The following is a 20,939-nucleotide window of genomic DNA, read 5'->3' as shown; positions in this document are numbered from 1 at the left end:
CCTCTTGGTCATATACTGTAAACAGTTAAAATGCCAAGTGAATGTCCCTATTAGTTTGTTAATGAATTTTATAGAGGTTGTAATTGTAAGATTTTGACTGCCTGCAGCCACCACTAGAGGGAGCTCACTGCATACTGCAAATGATGCAGTAAGCTCCCTCTAGTGGTGGCTGCAAGAAGCAATAATTGTAAAATGTTCAATATTATATCTCGGATTTACATTTAGACTTGTAGCCGTTGTTGTGTTTTATATTGTAATTATCGTTATTGATGCTACTATGTATAACTGAATTAATTTCATTGACACGTGATCTGTTGCAGCGGTGAATCTGGTGCCGGTAAAACCGAGAGCACCAAACTTATCCTGCAATTCCTGGCAGCTATCAGTGGTCAACACTCGTGGATAGAGCAGCAAGTGCTGGAAGCCAATCCCATCCTGGAGGGTCAGTAGGAAATAACCCCAGTTGATAATACATAAAAACCTTAATAATAATACCATGTCATACAGCAAAAAAAAAAAAAAAGTATGCTAAACATTTCTGCAGCTTTCAGTCCATCACCATTTTAACAATCTCTGCTAGCTGTCAGTGAATGGAACTTTTTCTCTCCCTAGTCCTGTTCATAGTGCTGCAGGGTTTATGAGAAGAGAAAGCTCTGGTAGACAGTCACTAGCAATTTCTCAATAGGATTTAAGACTGTTAAGAATGTTTCTATTCACTGACCGCTAGCAGAGATCTTGAAACTGCTAAATTAAAACACACATTATATCAGAAAGGTGAAGAACTTTTCTTGATACAGTGATTACTTTAATATTTACTCAAGCTAAGCCTGGGAAACCATTTAAAGGGATTGTCCAGCCTTTTAATGTTTCACACAGACCGCACAGCATGGCCTGACCTGCAGTGGCGATCATACTTACCTGGTCCGCACCACCGTGTTCTGGCTCTATCGGTGTCCTGTTGGCTCTTCAGGTTCTGGGTCTCCCCATGTCAACATCCATTTCAATACAAGTCATGTGACTGCTGCATCCAATCACTGGTTGCAGCAGTCATGTGTCACCAGGGGCGGATTAAGTGCATGATAGGCCCGGCGCTGTCTACCCAACTTGTCTGCCCCTCCCTCCATTTTAGTTTCGTTTTTTTTTGTATGAAGAGGCTGCGGTGCTTCATGAGCGCCACAATCTCTTCCTAGACCATATGGCATCTTCAGACTAAAAAAAATACCCCAAATTGGGTCCTAAACTGAAAAATTTGGTCGCCAAATTTAAAATTCATATAATTATAATAAAATAGACATACAGCATACAGCACCACATACCTCTTACATCCAGGGACATCTCCTGTCATGTAGACCTTCTCTTTCCTCTTCTCCTCCGTTAGACCCAGACCGCCATGGCAAATTCTTTCAGCCGCATCTCATCTCTACAGAGTTTGTAACACAGACACGTTAGATTTCTCAATTTTTCCATCAACCTCCCCCATCCTGGTGTCCCCACAGTGTCATCCTGCCACCCCCAATACTGTGCCCGTTGTGCCCCCCAATGCCCCAGGTACTATCCTGCTGAAAAAATAGTGACCCCAGTAGACATAATTGAGGTAATTTATCAAACTGGTGTAAAGTAGAACTGGATTTCCAAAGAAGCTGTCAAATATGAATGGTGGAATCTGATTGGTTGCTATGGGCAACTAAGCCAGTTCTACTTTACACCAGTTTGATAAATTACCCCAAATGTCCCTATAGTGTCTACAGCAGCTATAATGTCCCCTAGAGTGCCCCCAGTAATAATAACACCCTCTATTGTGCTCCAGGCAATAATCCCTGTATAGTGTCCCCAGAAATAATAGACTTGCCCCTACAGTGCCTCCCCAATAGCAAGGCCCCCCCACACTGCCCCCCATAGTAATTTCCCCCACACTGCCCCACATATCAATTTTGCCCCCACACAGTAGTTTCCCCCCCACTGCCCCCACACAGTAGTTTCCCCCCCCACTGCCCCCACACAGTAGTTTTCCCCACACCGCCCCATATAGTTACTTGCCCCCACATAGTAGTCCCTCCCATAATAATTTGCCCCCATACAGAAGACCCAATATAGTAATTTTCCCCCGATGTACTCGATCGATGCCTCTACACTAATATGTCCTCCTGTGTTCCCACGCTCCATGTCCCCCAAAGTAGGCACATGAAATAAAAAAATAAAAAAATGAAAAAAATTAAAGCTAAATACTCACCTATGTCCAGGGCCAGAGGAAGGCGGGATGAGGCAGGCGCGCACACTTCACAGTGCTGCGTCCCGTCACAGGCGCGCAATGACATCATCGGGATTTAACTACCGCCTACTAGGCCTGAAGCCTATGGCGGTGATCAGCGGCGGAGCAGGGAACTATGCGCTCCCGTGCCCCCCCCCCCCCCCCCCCCCCCCCGCAGTATGTGGGCGTTCGGGTCGGTATTGGGCCCCCCAGCGGTGCTAGGCCCGGGACTGCTAACCCGAACGCCCCTATTGTATTCCACCACTGTGTGTCACCCGTGCAGCACGTTGCCCTTCCCTGTCATTGCACCCACTATTTAGAAAGAAATGCACTTCGTGATGAAATATTTCGCCACAAAGCGAATTTGTTTGCAAAATTCGGCAAAGCAGCCAAATTGAATTTGCCATAACTTCGCTCAACACTAGTCACTGCAGCAGCCAATGATCGGCTGCAGCGGTCACGGGACCCATGTGAAATGGATGTTGACGCAGGTGAACAACCCCTTTAATATACCAATAGTCCTAACAGTTTTAGTAAAAAGTGTAAGTTAAAATGTGTCAATTTCTTAAAGGGTTTCTGTCACCCCACAAAACTCATTTTTTTTTTTTTGGATAGTTAGATTCCTTATAGGGCGATATAGCAGAATATAAGGCTCTTACTTACTTTCATGCGGCCGTTTCTTTATAAAACGAAGTTTTATAATATGTAAATGAGGGCTCTACCAGCAAGTAGGGCGTCTACTTGCTGGTAGCCGCAGCAGAAAACCGCCCCCTCGCCGTGTTGATTGACAGGGCCAGCCGTGATCTCCTCCTCCGGCCGGCCCTGTCAGTAATTCAAAAATCGCGCGCCTCTGGTCATTCGGCGCAGGCGCTCTGAGATAAGGAGGCTCGTCTCCTCAGCACTCCCTCAGTGCGCCTGCGCCAATGACGTCTTCTCTTTCGGTGATGTCATCGGCGCAGGCGCACTGAGGGAGTGCTGAGGAGACGAGCCTCCTCATCTCAGAGCGCCTGCGCCGAATGACCAGAGGCGCCCGATTTTTGAATTACTGACAGGGCCGGCCGGAGGAGGAGATCACGGCTGGCCCTGTCAATCAACACGGCGAGGGGGCGGTTTTCTGCTGCGGCTACCAGCAAGTAGACGCCCTACTTGCTGGTAGAGCCCTCATTTACATATTATAAAACTTCGTTTTATAAAGAATCGGCCGCATGAAAGTAAGTAAGACTATTATATTCTCCTATATCGCGCTATAAGGAATATAACTATCCCCAAAAAAAAAAAAGAGTTTTGTGGGGTGACAGAAACCCTTTAAGCTACACTATTGATACATGAGCCCCTCCTCCATTATCCACTCACGTATCGGACCCTGTATGTGGTACTTCCTGTATACGCCCTGACATTGGCGCTCTTATCCATGCCCTTTCAGCTTTTGGCAACGCCAAGACAATTCGCAATGACAATTCCAGTCGTTTCGGGAAGTACATCGATATACACTTCAATAAGAAAGGAGCCATTGAGGGCGCCAAGATCGAGCAGTATCTGCTGGAGAAGTCTCGTGTCTGCAGACAGGTAAAGAAATGTTAAGCTGATAATCCGGCAAGTATTGAATGGTAAGATGTCAGCCAATACACGGTCATAAACCCGTCACCTACGTCATTCTCATTGGCATGTCACAAGTAGTGTTGGGTGACCATGCTCGGCCGAACACTAATCTTACTCGAGCACATCGTGGTGTTCGGCGTGCTACGCAGCTAATAAACGTGCAGGTAAGTGCTGTCCTTCACTGTAATGCCGTAGCCATGTTGGTTATTGGCATTACAGTGATTGGCTGGCCGGAACGCGTCATCGGGTGCTATATAGCCCTCAATGACACCTGTTCTGCTCAGTCCTAGTCAGAGAGAGCTGGAGAGCAGAAGGGACAGATAGTGTAGGGAGTGATATAGGAATATTTTAGCTTTTATACTTGTTATAGACCCAAAAGTCCTTTTAAGGACTATAGTTGTATCTGGCAGCAATATATATTTTTAGCGCAACCTGCGCAGACAGCGACATTATCTGCGCTACATCTCCTGTCTAACGTGTGCGCAGCGACATCCAGTGCACTTTGTCCATAGACGGTGTCCGCTGCGGACAGTTACATTACCTGCACTACATCTCCTGTATAACATTTGCGTATCCGAAATATCAGTGACATTCAGTGTCTTTTTTCGCAGCTGGTGACAGCGACATTATCTGCGCTACATCTCCAGTATAACGTGTGCGCATCCCAATAATATCTGTGACATCCAGTGTACTTTTTCTGTTGACGGTGTCCGCTGCGGACAGTTACGTTACTTGCGCTACATCTCCTGTATAACGTTTGTGCGTCCTAAATATCAGTGACATTCATTCAGTGTAATTTTTTATTAGACGGTGGTGACAGCCAGCGATGAGCGGCAGGGGCAATATTCGAATTCGCGATATTTGGACGAATATTCGTCATACTGTATATTTGTGATACGATAATTCACAATCAACACTACTCCTAAAGTCAAAGATATTGCAGCCTTCTCATTAGCCCACAAGCAAGAAGCAGTGAGGGATCATGGGTACTGATGAAAAAAAATCTAGAATATTTGCGATTACGAAGATATAGCATTATATTCTAGATATTCGCGAATTCTCAAAGTGCCAATATTCGTGATAAAAATTTGCGATTAGAATATTCACGATCAACACTAATGACATTACTTGCGCTATATCTCCTGTTTAACGTGTGCGCATCCTAAAAATATCTGTGACATTCTGTGTACTTTATTTGCGCATACACTTACAAAACCTGCACTACTGTACGTGTGACATACTTGCAAGCATATATGCCATTTAATATGTGCAAGGCGAGCAGTAAGGGAACGGGGAAGTGGCCGTGCACGCAGAGGCCGTGGCCCTGGGCGCAGAGAAACTGTGCCTGCTGCCAGAGCACAAGAAACACACTCATCCATGATACCTAGCTTCATGTCCCAGTTTGCAGGGCGGTGCAGGACAACGCTCTCGAAGTCACACCAGTGCGACCAGGTGGTCGGTTGGATTGCAGCAGATAATGCTTCCAGTCGGTTAAGCACCACCCTGTCTTCCACAAAGTCCAGTCTCAGTAGCCAAGAGTCTGGTCAACAGAATCCTCACCCTGATACTCCTTCCTCCCACCATGGAGAGTCTTGGCAAACAAATGATCCCACACTCGGATATTCCGAGGAGCTATTTTCATCGCCATTCCGTGATTTGGCCCACTTGCCAAGCCCGCTTGAAGAGGGACATGAGGAGATCTTGTGCACTGATTCCCAAACTCTTAAGCATCCACAGTCACAAGAAGATGACGGTGGGGAACGGCAATTTGTGTTTCACAAGGTGGATGATGATGAGACACAGTTGCCAATAAGTCAACGGCAACTAGTGTCTCAAGAGGTTGATAATGAAGATGAGACACAGTTGTCAATAAGTGAGGTTGTTGTTAGGTCAACAAGTCAGGAGGATGAGCAGAGTGAGGAAGTGGAAGAGGAGGTGGTGGACGATGAAGCCACTGACCCAACCTGGGAAGGTGGCAAGCTGAGCGAGGATAGCACTACAGAGGGGGAGGGATCCGCAGCACTGCAACAGGCTGGAAGAGGCAGTGGGGTGGCAAAAGGGAGAAGGCGGGCCACACCGAACAGGCCCACAACTGTTCCCCGGAGCACCCCGCATCCTGTATTATACTCCAGAGCTGTACTCACTATTCTGCTGGTGAAATCACTGTGTACATGCATTACTTATCCTGTACTGATCCTGAGCTACATCCTGTATTATACTCCAGAGCTGCACTCACTATTCTGCTGGTGAAATCACTGTGTAAATACATTACATTACTTATCCTGTACTGATCCTGAGTTACATCCTGTATTATACTCCAGAGCTGCACTCACTTTTCTGCTGGTGGAGTCACTGTGTATAATATATTTGGTTTACATGTATGTTTTTAAGACATTAAGTCTGATAATAATGAATTACTTTTTATGTTTTTTCCCTTCAGGCTCCAGATGAGAGGAATTACCACGTGTTCTACTGTATGCTGAAAGGGATGCCTCCAGATCAGAAGAAGAAGCTGGGTCTTGGCAAAGCGACGGACTACAACTACCTCTGTATGGTGAGCAATGTTTCTTCTATGGTATAAGCCCAGATGTTTGCGTACTACAGTGGAAAATCTATGACAGGCCTTCACCTCCCATTCATAATACTGGTGTCACTCATGTTTCAGAGAGGCACCAGGGCCCATGTGAGCCCTCACTTCTAACTGGGGACAAGCCAAAAAATGTTGACTGTTGGCAGCTCTGTAGGTCTTTCCCCACTCACTGTGGGCACATTTAGTAGTCAAAACAAATTGTGTATACCACTCTTAGTGTTAGTTATACGTGGTATAAAGTTACACCCAAATCATGCAGAAAAAATATTTGTAAACTGGGATTATTTAAAACGTAACCTTTACTAGGTCATTTAAAATATAAAGTCACACTAGGTGAGAGACGACAAAGACAACAATAAATTCCTCCGCTGCATCAATTCATATTCATATTCCGTTAAGAACTAATAAAAAGAAAAGATGGGTGGATCTCACCTCGTCTGGGCGGGGTCCAACTGTGAAGGATGGTCCTGGCGATGGTATAGCCGTGGGCCAATGTGACCAGGTGCTGTTTGTGGTGTTGGCACAATATGTATCCTAGAAGGCCCTATTGTGGCTTTCCTGCCTACCTTGGGGGATAGGGACTCAAGCCTGCCTACCACAATGGAGCACCCGCCCCGACACATTTAGTAGTCACTTGATTTTCCTTGCAGGGGAAGTGCACCACGTGCGATGGCAGAGATGACAGTAAGGAATACGCCAACATTCGTTCTGCCATGAAAGTTCTGATGTTTACCGATACGGAGAACTGGGAGATATCTCGCCTTCTGGCTGCCATATTGCACTTGGGAAACCTGCGCTACGAAGGTATGGCCCATATATTGACGTAACCTATGTATAGTGTTAAAGGGGCCCTTTAGTACTTAGCAGAACACCCTCACTGACTGGTAGAAAGACCCGTAAATATGTCCAAAATACAGCCATTACTTCATACGCAAGAAAGCAGCTGTAGTCACGACCTGAGCTTAGCATTGAAAGGTTGGGCACCAATCACTGGGACCTCCATAGATCATTAAATGAAGGGCTTTGACACTCCTCCATCATTCTCCTTAGGCTCTGCTTGGCTTTACTTAAGAGACACCAACACTGTGCCTTTTAGCCCATGGGCCAAACTGGTTTCTTTGTGCAAAGCAAAGCATGGTCAATGGGAGTAGAAGAGCAGTAGAGAGATCCCAGTAGTCAGGCCCCCAACCATCATATCATACACCATAAGTGGTGGCTATGGTGGTGACTCCTTCTTATGGACATATAAGGCTCTGTTCTCACATATGTATCAGGGGCTCCTTCGGGGGATAAGCACTATTCTTACCATCAAAACACTAGAGAGCTTGATGGACTGTCTAGATGATGATGATGGGATCTGTCAGGAACCATTGAGATCTGTCACAAAAACTCTAGCTCGATTTGGAAGATAACAAGATCTCACACTTCTACAAAATGATGGAGCTCAGAAGCCAAGGTGGGATGATCATACAGGGCTACCAAAAACAGATGTCAACGGACAGGCCTAAAAACAAGATACAGCAGCAGATGATGGGTCTAATATACAAGACGCACCATGACCAGTACATAAAATCCTCTAAAGACTTAATACAATAGAAGAAAATGTAAAATACGTCACCACTGGTTGGAGAAAGTAGAGTGGCTTTGATGCGGGGCTATCATCCGATATATTAGATAATGCTGGAAGAGGCTTTGGTTTGAAGCTCGCACAGGGTGAAGATGACATCCGGCATTATTAAAGGGGTAGTCCCATGAAAAAATATTCTGTAGTTTTCAAACCAACACCTGGATCTGCATCTATTTAAAAATGTAGCATAGCTATTGAGTTATTCAATAAAATATATCTCTATAGCGCCACCTGCTGTTTCTTCTTTTTCTTATTTCTCTGTCCACCATGCTGAGGAGGTCACATATGCTCAGTTCCATCCTTAAACTGCCTCCTCAGCTGTGATAGGGAGTGAGCTGCAGCTGAAAACACACACCCCTGAGCAGCAGCAGAAAGGACACACCCCCGAGCTGCCACCTTGATATAAATCTAACAATTCAACTAGAACAATGAATGGGGAGATCTCTGGATCCATGTGAGGTACAGGGCTGGTTCTAGCTTTGTTAGAAAGAGATTATCATGTACTGTATGATGTCTTTTTAAATGATCCCCTTCAGCCACCGGTACGTCACAGTAGTTGAGGTAATGTATGGAGTGGGCTGCTGCGCTGAGCCCACTCCATACACGGCGGGTGCCGGCTGTATAATACAGCAGGGATCTGGCTGCAATGACGAGGAATGGCGATCACGCTGAATCCTGTCATTTAACCCCTCAGATGCTGCAGAGGCAGAGGGATGCGGCTCCATCTGTCTTCCAATCAGAGCCCCTTGCAGTGAAATCGCGGGGCTCCAATCGGTTACCATGGCAGTCTGGACAGTTCTGAAGCTTTACAGGCTTGCCATGGTAACCTCCCTGCTGAACTGTGCACAAAGCAGGGAGCGTGTCAAAATCCCATTTACCCTAAGGCCCCTTTCACACGAGCGAGTTTTCCCGCACGGGTGCAATGCGTGATGTGAACGCATAGCACCCGCACTGAATCCTGACCCATTCATTTCAATGGGGCTGTGTACTTGAGCAGTTGTTTTTCTTGCTTCAGTTTTGCGTTGCGTGAAAAACGCAGCATGTTCTATATTTTGCGGTTTTCACGCAGCCCTGGCCCCATAGAAGTGAATGGGGCCTTCAGTGAAAAACGCATCGCATCCGGAAGCAAGTGCGGATGCGATGCGTTTTCACTGATGGTTGCTAGGAGATGTTGTTTGTCAACCTTCAGTTTTTTATCAAGCGAGTGAAAAACACATCAAAACGCTTTGCACTCGCGCGAAAAAAAACTGAACACAATCGCAGACAAAACTGAATAAACGCACCCTGAACGCATCCGGAGCCAATCCGTCACGCTCGTGTGAAAGAGGCCTAATACAATCTCTATTAGAATTAATGAGACAAAGGATCAAAAATCTTATGTACCAGCCCCCTAAGGGGTGGGAAGAAAATGTTATCATTATAAAAGTAAAAAGAACATTAAAATATTAAAAGTTAGTCGCCCCTCTATTTCCCATTTTACATATAAAAATATCTGAACAATAAAAAAAATAAACATATCAGGTACTGCCCCATCTGAAAATGTCTAAAAATATTCTTTTAAATTTCCTGTGCAGTAAACGCTGTAATGGAAAAAAATTAAAAACACAATTCGCCATTTTTTTGTTACCTTTCCCCCCCCCAAAAAATTTAATAACAGTGATTAAACAGTTGTACATACACAAAAATAATAACGATAAAAACTACAGTTCGTCCCGCGAAAAACAAGCCCTCATAGTTCTATGGATAGAAAAATAAAAAAGTTATGGCTGTCAGAAAATGGCGATGCAAAGAAAATTTCGATTATTTTTCAAAAGTTTTTTGTTTTTTTTAAAGTAGTAAAACAAAACAAAAAAAAACAATAAAACTTTGGTATCCCCGCATTTTCATTGAGCTGCAGAATAAGGACATCATGTTATTTTTACCGTCAAAACCTCAAAAAACTTGAAGGAAATGTGTTTTTATTTCCTATTTAACCCCACAAATAATTTTTTTTCCTATTTTCCAATAACAGATACGGTGCCCTTAAAAAATGGCTATATAAGTGGAAAATTTAAAAAGTTATGGCTTTTGGAACGTGGGGAGGAAAAAATAAAAATGCAAAACCAAAAATGGGCCCGGTACTCAAGGGGTTAATCATTGGATAACCTCTCTAACTGAAAGGGGTCATGGCTGGTTAATCAGAACTGTTCGGGGTAGAATCAGCATTGAAAAATGCCTCAAATCTGTATCCCCCAATTTTTTTCTGCCCTATCTTGCCACGTTTTGAGCACCAGAAACATTGTTGAGACCACGGTGGGCGGCAAAACACTGATAGCCCCATTGGATCTGGCTTATGTCACATGGCAGACCCATGGCAGTAATCAGAAATTAGGACATGAGCCCACGTCTTAGAGGTGTAACAGGATTCCACAAGCAAACCTTATGTGGGGGATGAGAAAACAAAGAATGAAAAGAACTCCTGAAGGCCTGGGGGCTGCACTGATTTTAGGCTGTAAATCCATTGTGCCCTTTTCTGTATAATGTGCCTATCTGTATCGCCGCCCCTTTCTATGTGGTGGATCACCTCGATTGTACAGAATTCCAAAACCACAAGATCACCCTTATAAAATCAATGAAAATGGTGGTTACAGATGTATCACTTTTGTGTGTGTGTGATTTGTATGACTAGCCATAGGGCACCGCAATGGGGTATCCCTGCACCCCAACATACACAAATTTGTTCCTTGGCTGCTTGGAGGACAAGAAAGTAGGCTCTGGGAGTCTTTAATGTGTTCATGACCCCATTTTACTATGAGGTTCCGAATCCGACATTATAGTCATCTGGGCAAAAACAAAACAGTTTATGCATACTGTATACATCCGAAATCCTCTGAGTCCAAGCGGCCTTTCTCCAACTGTTCCAGAAAGACCCATATTCTGGAAACATTACTGTGCTGAAATAGTAAAATGATCCCATAGTGAACCGATAATTGTGAAATATAAAGTAAATAAAAATAGGATAATGTCTGACTCAACTGTAAAAGTAAATACTGCAATATTTATATACAAATAACATCTGCTATATCTGCAGCTCGTATGTATGATAACTTGGACGCCTGTGAAGTGATTTATTCAACCTCATTAACCACAGCAGCCAATCTCCTGGAGGTGAGTTATCGGTATATATAGACTTTTTAGTAGTTAATGTTGTACTTGTATATAGAAACAGTATTATAGCAGTTATATTCTTGTACATAGGAGCAGTATTATAGTAGTTATATTCCTGTACATAGGAGGCAGTATTATAGTAGCAATATTCTTGTATATAGGAGCAGTATTATAGTAGTTATATTCTTGTACATAGGAGCAGTATTATAGTAGTTATATTCTTGTACATGGGGTCAGTATTATAGTAGTTATATTCTTGTACATAGGAGCAGTATTATAGTAGTTATATTCTTGTACATAGGAGGCAGCATTATAGTAGTTATATTCTTGTACATAGGAGCAGTATTATAGTAGTTATATTCTTGTATATAGAAACAGTATTATAGTAGTTATATTCTTGTACATAGGAGCAGTATTATAGTAGTTATATTCTTGTACATAGGGGCAGTATTATAGTAGTTATATTCTTGTACATAGGAGGCAGTACTATAGTAGTTATATTCTTGTACATAGGAGCAGTATTATAGTAGTTATATTCTTGTACATAGGAGGCAGTATTATAGTAGTTATATTCTTGTACATAGGAGCAGTATTATAGTAGTTATATTCTTGTACATAGGAGCAGTATTATAGTAGTTATATTCTTGTACACAGGAGCAGTATTATAGTAGTTATATTCTTGTACACAGGAGCAGTATTATTGTAGTTATATTCTTGTACATAGGAGGCAATATTATAGTAGTTATATTCTTGTACATAGGAGCAGTATTATAGTAGTTATATTCTTGTACATAGGCGGCAGTATTATAGTAGTTATATTCTTGTACATAGGAGCAGTATTATAGTAGTTATATTCCTGTACATAGGAGCAGTATTATAGTAGTTATATTCTTGTACATAGGAGCAGTATTATAGTAGTTATATTCTTGTAAATAGAAGGCAGTATTATAGTAGTTATATTCTTGTACATAGAAGGCAGTATTATAGTAGTTATATTCCTGTACATATGAGCAGTATTATAGTAGTTATATTCTTGTACATAGGAGCAGTGTTATAGTAGTTATATTCTTGTACATAGAAGGCAGTATTATAGTAGTTATATTCCTGTACATATGAGCAGTATTATAGTAGTTATATTCTTGTACATAAGAGGCAGTATTATAGTAGTTATATTCTTGTACATAGGAGCAGTATTATAGTAGTTATATTCTTGTACATAAGAGCAGTATTATAGTAGTTATATTCTTGTACATAGGAGGCAGTACTATAGTAGTTATATTCTTGTACATAGGAGCAGTATTATAGTAGTTATATTCTTGTACATAGGAGCAGTATTATAGTAGTTATATTCTTGTACATAGGAGCAGTATTATAGTAGTTATATTCTTGTACATAGGAGCAGTATTATAGTAGTTATATTCTTGTACATAGGAGGCAGTGTTATAGTAGTTATATTCTTGTACATAGGAGCAGTATTATAGTAGTTATATTCTTGTACATAGGAGCAGTATTATAGTAGTTATATTCTTGTACATAGGAGCAGTATTATAGTAGTTATATTCTTGTACATAGGAGCAGTATTATAGTAGTTATATTCTTGTACATAGGAGGCAGTATTATAGTAGCAATATTCTTGTATATAGGAGCAGTATTATAGTAGTTATATTCTTGTACATAGGAGCAGTATTATAGTAGTTATATTCCTGTACATAGGAGGCAGTATTATAGTAGCAATATTCTTGTATATAGGAGCAGTATTATAGTAGTTATATTCTTGTACATAGGAGCAGTATTATAGTAGTTATATTCTTGTACATGGGGTCAGTATTATAGTAGTTATATTCTTGTACATAGGAGCAGTATTATAGTAGTTATATTCTTGTACATAGGAGGCAGCATTATAGTAGTTATATTCTTGTACATAGGAGCAGTATTATAGTAGTTATATTCTTGTATATAGAAACAGTATTATAGTAGTTATATTCTTGTACATAGGAGCAGTATTATAGTAGTTATATTCTTGTACATAGGGGCAGTATTATAGTAGTTATATTCTTGTACATAGGAGGCAGTACTATAGTAGTTATATTCTTGTACATAGGAGCAGTATTATAGTAGTTATATTCTTGTACATAGGAGGCAGTATTATAGTAGTTATATTCTTGTACATAGGAGCAGTATTATAGTAGTTATATTCTTGTACATAGGAGCAGTATTATAGTAGTTATATTCTTGTACACAGGAGCAGTATTATAGTAGTTATATTCTTGTACACAGGAGCAGTATTATTGTAGTTATATTCTTGTACATAGGAGGCAATATTATAGTAGTTATATTCTTGTACATAGGAGCAGTATTATAGTAGTTATATTCTTGTACATAGGCGGCAGTATTATAGTAGTTATATTCTTGTACATAGGAGCAGTATTATAGTAGTTATATTCCTGTACATAGGAGCAGTATTATAGTAGTTATATTCTTGTACATAGGAGCAGTATTATAGTAGTTATATTCTTGTAAATAGAAGGCAGTATTATAGTAGTTATATTCTTGTACATAGAAGGCAGTATTATAGTAGTTATATTCCTGTACATATGAGCAGTATTATAGTAGTTATATTCTTGTACATAGGAGCAGTGTTATAGTAGTTATATTCTTGTACATAGGAGCAGTATTATAGTAGTTATATTCTTGTACATAGGAGGCAGTATTATAGTAGTTATATTCTTGTACATAGGAGCAGTATTATAGTAGTTATATTCTTGTACATAAGAGCAGTATTATAGTAGTTATATTCTTGTACATAGGAGGCAGTACTATAGTAGTTATATTCTTGTACATAGGAGCAGTATTATAGTAGTTATATTCTTGTACATAGGAGCAGTATTATAGTAGTTATATTCTTGTACATAGGAGCAGTATTATAGTAGTTATATTCTTGTACATAGGAGCAGTATTATAGTAGTTATATTCTTGTACATAGGAGGCAGTATTATAGTAGTTATATTCTTGTACATAGGAGCAGTATTATAGTAGTTATATTCTTGTACATAGGAGCAGTATTATAGTAGTTATATTCTTGTACATAGGAGCAGTATTATAGTAGTTATATTCTTGTACATAGGAGACAGTATTATAGTAGTTATATTCTTGTACATAGGAGGCAGAATTATAGTAGTTATATTCTTGTACATAGGAGCAGTATTATAGTAGTTATATTCTTGTACATAGAAGGCAGTATTATAGTAGTTATATTCCTGTACATAGGAGCAGTATTATAGTAGTTATATTCCTGTACATAGGAGCAGTATTATAGTAGTTATATTCTTGTACATAGGAGCAGTATTATAGTAGTTATATTCCTGTACATAGGAGGAGTATTATAGTAGTTATATTCTTGTACATAGGAGCAGTATTATAGTAGTTATATTCTTGTACATAGGAACAGTATTATAGTAGTTATATTCTTGTACATAGGAGGCAGTATTATAGTAGTTATATTCTTGTACATAGGAGCAGTATTATAGTAGTTATATTCTTGTACATAGGAACAGTATTATAGTAGTTATATTCTTGTACATAAGAGCAGTATTATAGTAGTTATATTCTTGTACATAAGAGCAGTATTATAGTAGTTATATTCTTGTACATAGGAGCAGTATTATAGTAGTTATATTCTTGTACACATGAAGCAGTATTATAGTAGTTATCCAAAAATAATTGAACAGATTTCTAGAATTATTTCTACTGCCCTCTCTTTAGTAATATTTTCTTTTTCTATGTTAACAGGTTCAGCCTCAAGACCTGATGAATTGTCTAACCAGTCGAACTATTATCACCAGAGGAGAGACTGTGTCCACTCCCCTGAGCATGGAACAAGCTTTGGATGTCCGGGATGCCTTTGTTAAGGTACTTAAACTGGTGGTCTGGATTAGAAACCCCATTTTTAAATTCTGTATTAGAAAAGTTTGAGTTAATACAGGAAAAAACGCCTGTTGAGAACCCTCATGGAGAGCATTTACTAAGCCCATGTACCATTTTCATAAACTTGGTGCAATTTGGTGCTGAGCTTCTAGTAGTAATCATATAATTTTTTACCTAAAAGGGAATATACGGACGGCTCTTTGTATGGATCGTGGAGAAAATCAATGCTGCTATTTACAGACCACTTTCCAATGAACCAAGACTGCTCAGGAGATCCATCGGTCTGCTGGACATATTTGGTTTTGAGAACTTCACTGTAAACAGGTAATCATAGAGGAGCAACCTGGTTATCTTATCAAACACATGTGTCTGACTATATCTATCTATCTAATATTTATTTCTATTTCATCTGTATATTTATTACCACTGTTTAATAACATTATAACTTATTTTTTCAGCTTTGAGCAGCTTTGCATCAATTTTGCCAATGAGAACCTGCAGCAGTTCTTTGTCCGCCATGTATTTAAGTTGGAGCAGGAGGAATACAACTTGGAGAATATCAACTGGCAGCACATTGAGTTCACGGACAACCAGGACGCCCTGGATATGATCGCTATTAAACCTATGAACATCATCTCACTCATTGATGAAGAGAGCAAATTCCCAAAGGTGTTAAACTTTATTTAAAAAAATGTCCTTTCCCCCTCTCTCATCTAGTTTCCATCCCTGACCCCCCCACTGATGTTAATTAATGCCTTGTTGATCAGTCATAGCCATTGTCCCTTCCAGGAACCATCATGTTAATGATGTACTGCAAACAGTAATAATGATCCTGTTCATCCTGAGCCTCCTGGTTCACAGGAAACTTAATGAAACTACAGTGCAAATTATCTATCTATCTATCTATTATCTATCTATCTATCTATTATCTATCTATCTACAAACACAGATAAAGCAGCAGCACAGTTGTCTAACTGTGAATAGGATGCAACTCCTCAGGGAAGGCAGGCGTCTCTTCCACTGTATAATAAATCCAAAAAACGAGGCAGCACTCCAGGTGAAAAGATAGATAATAGATAGAAAGATAGATAGATAGATAGATAGATAGATAATAGATAGATAATAGATAGATAGATAGATAGATATGAGATAGATAGAAAGATAGATAGATAGATAGATAATAGATAGATAATAGATAGATAGATAGATATTAGATAGATAATAGATAGATAGATAGATAATAGATAATAGATAATAGATAGATAGATAGATAGATAGATAGATAGATAATAGATAGATAATAGATAGATAGATAGATAGATAGATAGATACCGTAGATAATAGATAGATAGATAATAGATAGATAGATAGATATTAGATAGATAATAGATAGATAGATAGATAATAGATAATAGATAATAGATAGATAGATAGATAGATAGATAGATAGATAATAGATAGATAATAGATAGATAGATAATAGATAGATAGATACCGTAGATAATAGATAGATAGATAGATAGATAGATAGATAATAGATAATAGATAGATAGATAATAGATAGATAGATAGATAGATAATAGATAGATAGATATGAGATGATAGATAGATAATAGATAATAGATAGATAATAGATAGATAGATAGATAATAGATAGATAGATAGATAGATAGATAGATAGATAGATAGATATGAGATAGATAGATAGATAGATAGATAGATATATGAGAGCGATAGATAAATAGATAATAGAGAAATAGATATAGAGATAGATAGATCAATAGATTCATAGATACAAAGATAACGCCAAATAATTACTGCAAAGCAGTGAAGAAGCTCTTAGCGCATATTATTAATCAAAAATATGTCGGGCCCACCTACCAGACGACAAGGTAGCTTCTTATCAGGTGGGACCTACTGTAAGGCCTAGTTCACACGAACGTTTTTTTTGCGAGTGTACGGGCCGTTTTTTTGTGTTCCGTATACGGTCCGTATACGGATCCATTCATTTCAATGGTTCCGCAAAAAAAACGGAATGTGTTCCGTATGCATTCCGTTTCCGTATTTCCGTTTTTCCGTTCCGTTGAAAGATAGAGCTTGTCCTATATTTGGCCGTAAATCACGGGTCGTGGCTCCATTCAAGTCAATGGGTCCGCAAAAAAAACGGAAATGCATCCGTATGTCTTCCGTTTCCGTTCCGTTTCCGTTCCGTTTTTTCTGAACCATCTATTGAAAATGTTATTGCCAGCCCAATTTTTTCTATGTAATTACTGTATACTGTACATGGCATACGGAAAAACGGAACGGAAAGGAAACGGAAACACAACGGAACTCAAAAACAGAACAACGGATCCGTGAAAAACGGACCGCAAAAAACAATAAAAGCCATACGGTCGTGTGAACTAGGCCTTAGGCCTCTTTCACACTACAGTATGTCCATTTCAGTGTTTTGCGTTCCGTTTTTAACGGATCCGTTGTTCCGTTTTTTGGGTTCCGTTGTGTTTCCGTTTCCGTTCCGTCGTTCCGTTCCGTTTTTCCGTATGGCATATACAGTATACAGTAATTACATTGAAAAAATTGGGCTGGCCATGGGTCCGCAAAACACTGAAATTTTCAATAGATGGTTCAGAAAAAACGGAACGGAAACGGAACGGAAACGGAACGGAAACGGAAGACATACGGATGCATTTCCGTATGTGTTCCGTTTTTTTTGCGGACCCATTGACTTTAATGGAGCCACGGAACGTGATTTGCGGCCAAATATAGGACATGTTCTATGTTAAAACGGAACGGAAAAACGGAAAAACGGAAACGGAATGCATACGGAACACATTCCGTTTTTTTTGCGGAACCATTGAAATGAATGGTTCCGTATACGGACCGTATACGGACCGCAAAAAACGGACCGCAAAACGGAAAAAAAAAAACGGTAGTGTGAAAGAGGCCTTAGGCCTCATGCACACGACCGTTTTTCTTTGCGGTCCGCAAAAGGGATTTCCGTTGTTCCGTGATCTGTGACCGTTTTTTCTTCCGTGGGTCTTCCTTGATTTTTGGAGGATCCACGGACATGAAAAGTGAAAAAAAAAACTAAGTCAAGTTTGCATTGAAAATGATAGGAAAAACGGACACGGATCACGGACACGGATCACGGACGCGGATGACTATCTTGTGTGCATCCGTGATTTTTCACGGACCCATTGACTTGAATGGGTCCGTGAACCGTTGTCCGTGAAAAAAATAGGACAGGTCATATTTTTTTCACGGACTGGAAAAACGGATCACGGACGCGGAAGCCAAACGGTGCATTTTCCGATTTTTCCACGGACCCATTGAAAGTCAATGGGTCCCCAAAAAAAACGGAAGACGGAACAACGGTCGCGGATGCACACAACGGTCGTGTGCATGAGGCCTTACACGGAGGGTCCAGCTCCATTGTTAGGCCTCATGCACACGACCGTATTTTTTTGCGGTCCGCAAAACGGGGTTCCGTTGGTCCGTGATCCGTGACCGTTTTTTGGTCCGTGGGTCTTCCTTGATTTTTGGAGGATCCACGTACATGAAAAAAAAGTCGTTTTGGTGTCCGCCTGGCCGTGCGGAGCCAAACGGATCCGTCCTGAATTACAATGCAAGTCAATGGGGACGGATCCGTTTGACGTTGACACAATATGGTGCCATTTCAAACGGATCCGTCCCCATTGACTTTCAATGTAAAGTCTGGAGTCCCTTTTATACCATCGGATCAGAGTTTTCTCCAATCCGATGGTATATTTTAACTTGAAGCGTCCCCATCACCATGGGAACGCCTCTATGTTAGAATATACTGTCGGATATGAGTTAGATCGTGAAACCTCATTTCCGACAGTATATTCTAACACAGAAGCGTTCCCATGGTGATGGGGACGCTTCTAGTTAGAATACACTACAAACTGTGTACAAGACTGCCCCCTGCTGCCTGGCAGCACCCGATCTCTTACAGGGGGCCGTGATCAGCACAATTAACCCCTCAAGTGCCGCACCTGAAGGGGTTAATTGTACTATCATATCCCCCTCTAAGAGATCACGGCTGCCAGGCAGCAGGGGGCAGACCCCCCCTCCCCAGTTTGAATATCATTGGTGGCCAGTGCGGCCCCCCCCCGCCTTCCTCCCTCTATTGTAATAATTCGTTGGTGGCACAGTGTGCGCCCCCCCGCCCCTTCCTCCCTCTATTGTAATAAATCGTTGGTGGCACAGTGTGCGCCCCCCCCCCCCTTCCTCCCTCTATTGTAATAAATCGTTGGTGGCACAGTGTGCGCCCCCCCCCCCCCTTCTATTGTAATAAATCATTGGTGGCACAGTGTGCGCCCCCCATCGGCCCCCCCTCCCCCCCCTCCCTCTATAGCATTACCAACATTGGTGGCCAGTGTGCGGCCTCCCATCCCACCCCCCCTCCCCCCCCGATCATTGGTGGCAGCGGGTTACTAGCAATAGTACAATAGTGAAAGATTCATACTTACCTGGGAGCTGCGATGTTCGTGTCCGGCCGGGAGCTCCTCCTACTGGTAAGTGACAGTTCATTTAGCAATGCGCCGCACAGACCTGAGGCTGTCACTTACCAGTAGGTGGAGCTCCCGGCCGGACACGAACATCGCAGCAGCAGGTAAGTATGAATCTTCTACTATTGTACTATTGCTAAGTAAACATGGCAATCAGGACTGTAGTAGCGTCCTGGTTGCCATGGTTATCGATCGGAGCCCCAGCGATTAAACTGGGACTCCAATCGGAACTCCGCTGCCACCAATGATGTTAATGCTATAGAGGGAGGGGGGGGGCCAAGGGGGGGGGGCGCACACTGTGCCACCAACGAATTATTACAATAGAGGGAGGGAGGGGGGGGCGCACACTGTGCCACCAACGAATTATTACAATAGAGGGAGGGGGGGGCGCACACTGTGCCACCAACCTATTATTACAATAGAGGGGGGGGGGGCCGCACTGGCCATCAATGATATTCAAACTGGGGAGGGGGGGGGGGGGTCTGCCCCCTGCTGCCTGGCAGCCCTGATCTCTTAGAGGGGGATATGAAGGGGTTAATTGTGCTGATCACGGCCCCCTGTAAGAGATCGGGTGCTGCCAGGCAGCAGGGGGCAGTCTTGTACACAGTTTGTAGTGTATTCTAACTAGAAGCGTCCCCATCACCATGGGAACGCTTCTGTGTTAGAATATACTGTCGGTTCTGAGTTTTCACAAAGTGAAAACTCAGCTTTGAAAAAGCTTTATGCAGACGGATCTTCGGATCCGTCTGTATAAAAACTAACCTACGGCCACGGATCACGGACACGGACGCCAATCTTGTGTGCATCCGTGTTCTTTCACGGACCCATTGACTTGAATGGGTCCGTGAACCGTTGGCCGTGAAAAAAATAGGACAGGTCATATTTTTTTCACGGCCAGGAAACACGGATCTCGGATGCGGCTGCAAAACGGTGCATTTTCCGTTTTTTCCACGGACCCATTGAAAGTCAATGGGTCCGTGAAAAAAAACGGAAAACGGCACAACGGCCACGGGTGCACACAACGGTCGTGTGCAGGAGGCCTAAAGCTTTTTCAAAGCTGAGTTTTCACTTCGTGAAAACTCAGAACCGACAGTATATTCTAACACAGAAGCGTTCCCATGGTGATGGGGACGCTTCTAGTTAGAATACACTACAAACTGTGTACAAGACTGCCCCCTGTTGCCTGGCAGCACCCGATCTCTTACAGGGGGCCGTGATCAGCACAATTAACCCCTTCAGGTGCGGCACCTGAAAGGGTTAATTGTACTATCA

General features: G+C 41.6%; 1 protein-coding gene across 2 annotated transcripts in view; it reads left to right on the top strand.

Moving 5' to 3' along the window:
• MYO7A (myosin VIIA) overlaps positions 1–20,939 on the top strand; it is a 130,387-nt gene that overhangs the window by 14,158 nt on the left and 95,290 nt on the right. For both annotated transcript variants that reach the window (XM_040426420.1, XM_040426421.1), the window contains exons 5-12: positions 321–442; positions 3,672–3,814; positions 6,288–6,401; positions 7,088–7,241; positions 11,135–11,211; positions 15,001–15,120; positions 15,317–15,459; positions 15,594–15,804. In XM_040426420.1, the coding sequence (XP_040282354.1) occupies positions 321–442; positions 3,672–3,814; positions 6,288–6,401; positions 7,088–7,241; positions 11,135–11,211; positions 15,001–15,120; positions 15,317–15,459; positions 15,594–15,804 (1,084 nt within the window). The remainder of the gene's footprint in view (positions 1–320; positions 443–3,671; positions 3,815–6,287; positions 6,402–7,087; positions 7,242–11,134; positions 11,212–15,000; positions 15,121–15,316; positions 15,460–15,593; positions 15,805–20,939) is intronic.

This window comes from Bufo bufo, chromosome 3, assembly GCF_905171765.1.
Source record: "Bufo bufo chromosome 3, aBufBuf1.1, whole genome shotgun sequence".
NCBI classification, from domain to species: Eukaryota; Metazoa; Chordata; class Amphibia; order Anura; family Bufonidae; genus Bufo; species Bufo bufo.
This window is presented reverse-complemented; position numbering and strand designations above follow the sequence as displayed.